The following is a 3,223-nucleotide window of genomic DNA, read 5'->3' on the forward strand; positions in this document are numbered from 1 at the left end:
GCCAGCCTGGTTCCCTCTTCCCAAAAGCTAGCTTGTGTCAAGTTGACAAAACTCTAACCAGGAAGAACTGGAGGTCCAAGTGGTTGTGAGCTGTCTGTAGGTCTTCTGGAAGAGCACACACTGTTAACTACTAAGCATCTATCTCTCCATCTCCGAATCTTTCGCCCAGCTCCACCAAAGGCCCCTTCTCTCCCTCCCAAGCCAGCCCCATTGTGTCCCGCCCCAACTGGACTCACTGAGCAGAGGAGTCGGGAGGGTGACATCAGTGGGCAGAGTGACTGGAGTGCCCTATTTAATCAACAGGTCAGCAATGTAGCTGCCCAGGCTAGCAGGTGATGTCCCACTGATGAGCATGGCCGGCCCTGGCTCCCAAAGCTGGAAGGAGACAGCTCACCAGCCCCTCCTCTCCAGATGGAGGCACTAGGACTCAGAGAAAAGGACAGGCACAAAGTCACACACACTCAGTAGACAGAACACTGGCCAACTCCCCAGTAAGGACCTCTCCATGGCACTTGGGACAGACAGCATGTGCCATGTCAGCCCAGTCAGCCCTGTCAGAGCCAATCAGAGTCACATTCCCAAGCCAAGGTCTTCTGCAGGCCAGAGTCATGGTGATCAGCCTACCAACAGAAGTTCAGAGAGGTCCAGCGACGTCACACAGCACCCAAAATGTTCTCCTGTCACCCGGCAAGATAGGCCTCTGACCTTGTCCCACTGTCTCCCTGGTCCTCTAGCCTTCTCTTCCTTGAAAGCTCAAACCTCAGCCAGGCATGGAGGGAACCACACCGAAGGTTTACCTTCCTTGGAAAGCCTAACACAGACCTGGGTAGTGGTGGCGTACACCTTTAATCCCAGCACTCGGTAGGCAGAGGCAGGAGGATCTCTGTGAGTTCGAGGCCAGTCTGGTCTACAGAAAGAGAAAATTTCAGGATAATCAGGACCACATAGAGACCCTGTCTCAAAAAAGATGGAAGGAAAGAAGGTAGCTCAAACCTCTGGCAGCACTTCTTCTTCAGCCTGGACAGTCTGCTCATGTGCTCCACGCCCCTAAATTATCCTCAACACTTTTTTGTTTGTTTTTGAAGACAGGGTCTCTTGGTGTAGCTTTGGAGTCTGTCCTGGAACCCGCTCTGTAGACCAGGCTGGCCTTGAACTCACAGAGATCTTTCGTGTCTGCCTCCCAAGTTCTGGAGGTAGAAGGATCAGAAGTAGTTTAAGGTCATCCTTAGCTGCACAGCTAATCTCGGCTATAAGAGACCTTGCCTCAAAAAAAAAGAAAGAAAAATCCACAACTTGATGTGAGGTTGCATGAAGAGCCCCAGGTAATCACAGAGGGCTGCCTAAGGAGGCGACACCGGAGATGTGATTTAAAGGTGACAAATCACAAAGGATTTGGCCAGGTGAAGAGGGGAGGAAAAAGCATTTTAGCCAGAGGGAACAGTATGTGAGAAGCCCAGAGCATGGGTGAACCAAGGGGGAGCAGAGTGTGAAGGAGGAGGCTAGGTCAGGGTACCGAGGGTCTGGTGGGCTAGGTTAGCATGTCACAGAAACCTTGGGGTCATAGGAACCTGTAAAGAATCGTGAACGTGTGTCCCAAAGTTTAAGAACTGGAAACCTTATACCCCATGCAACAGTAATAAGAAGGGAGAGTCCACAGAAGCAATAAGGGCTCACGGGTTGAGTGCCCCAAGTAGAGTATTGCTGAAGGAGCTGGTCCCTTAGCACAAAAGCTGCTATCAGCAGCTTCCAGAAGTTTCACCTCAACAAGACCCCAGGTCCAGCCTCCACCCTTGACATCTCTCCAGATGGCTATGTGCCCACTCACCAAAGCCCAAGAGGCTCCCTGCAGCCCTCAGTTCCGCTGGCCAGAGGACCATGTGGGCAGTCAGTGTCTAGGAAGTAGCGCTACCCATTCTCTCTTCCCAGGCTGGCCCCTGGGCTGAGCACAGACACACCGGCCTCCAAAGGATATGGGTTACATACCATCTTGATGCACCAGTTCCGGGGGCTCGTGGTCTGGCGCAGGCAGAAGAAGGCAACAGGTGCCAGGTCTGGGTGTGGGACGTCAGGGTTGGTTCCATCCAGTGGCTCCTCCAGGCCAGGAGGGGACGGAGGGGGACTCCGGGGCCCTGGCTGCTCAGTGATTCCTGGCTCAGGGGCCGGGGCTGCTGCAGATGAAGGTGGCAAGGCGCTGTCAGCCATGTCAGCATGGAGCAGGGAGCCCTAGGGAGCAGAGAAGGACACATGGGGGGACTGGGTTAGCACCTACTACCCAGCCTACCTCCCCGACAGTGGGTGACACAGCTCAGACAGCCTAGCCACAGATCCTCCCTCCCCTCCCCCTCACTGTAGCCACTGCACTTAAGTCAGAATCACTCAGCCAGATGGTCATTGGGCAAGCCAAGCTAGAGCGGGTTTCAGTAAGTCAGAACTATAAATAAATCAATAAAAAAAACCTCAGAATGTAAATGATGTCTTTTTTATTTTCATAGTGCTGAACTAGAGTTCGGGCTGGGGGTGTGACTCAGTGGTAGAGGGTATTCCCAATACTGTCATAATTAATTAATTAACTAAAGTCTAGGGCTAAGGATGTAGATCAGTTAGTAGAGTGCTTGCCCAGCATGCACACCGTCCTAGATTCAGTCTCCAGCATCACACAAACCAAGCACAATGGCACACCTATATTCCTAGCACAGGAGAGGTAGAGGCAGAAGGGGCAGAAGTATAAGAGCATCCTCAACTACACGGGCTGTTTGAGGTCAACCTAGGCTAGAGAACCTGTCTCCAAAAATTATTGAAATATCAAATAAGTTTAAAAGGAAAGGAGAGATGGCTGAGCAGTTAAGAATGCATGCCGCTCTGGCAAGGACCCTAGTTCAGTTCCCAGTACCCACATTAGGGCATTCACAATTGTCTGCAAGGGATCTGATGCCCTCTTCTGGACACTTTGGGCACCTGCACTCCCATGCACACACACACACACATAGACACACACATATATAACTTTAAAAATACTAAAATAAATATTTCTAAAATAACACATAAAAGAGTAGAATTATCTGTTCATCAAACCATCAAAAAATGAAGTAAAATTTTAGGGAAATAAAGATGTTACCATGAACACAGGCTTGGCTGCCGGAGTAATGTGTTACAAAGGAGAAAGTGGGTGGTGTCAGACACTGAAGAGCAAGGAGGGACCAGCAGCAGCTTCCCTGAGGAAGTG

General features: G+C 50.9%; 1 protein-coding gene across 1 annotated transcript in view; it reads right to left on the bottom strand.

The window, feature by feature from the left end:
* The window catches only part of Cacna1i (calcium voltage-gated channel subunit alpha1 I), a 116,336-nt gene that overhangs the window by 102,352 nt on the left and 10,761 nt on the right, over positions 1-3,223 (bottom strand). Inside the window, exon 2 of the mRNA XM_013348740.2 lies at positions 1,973-2,223. Coding sequence (XP_013204194.1) covers positions 1,973-2,202 — 230 coding nt within the window. The 5' untranslated portion in view covers positions 2,203-2,223. The remainder of the gene's footprint in view (positions 1-1,972; positions 2,224-3,223) is intronic.

This window comes from Microtus ochrogaster, chromosome 15, assembly GCF_000317375.1.
Source record: "Microtus ochrogaster isolate Prairie Vole_2 chromosome 15, MicOch1.0, whole genome shotgun sequence".
Classification (NCBI taxonomy): domain Eukaryota; kingdom Metazoa; phylum Chordata; class Mammalia; order Rodentia; family Cricetidae; genus Microtus; species Microtus ochrogaster.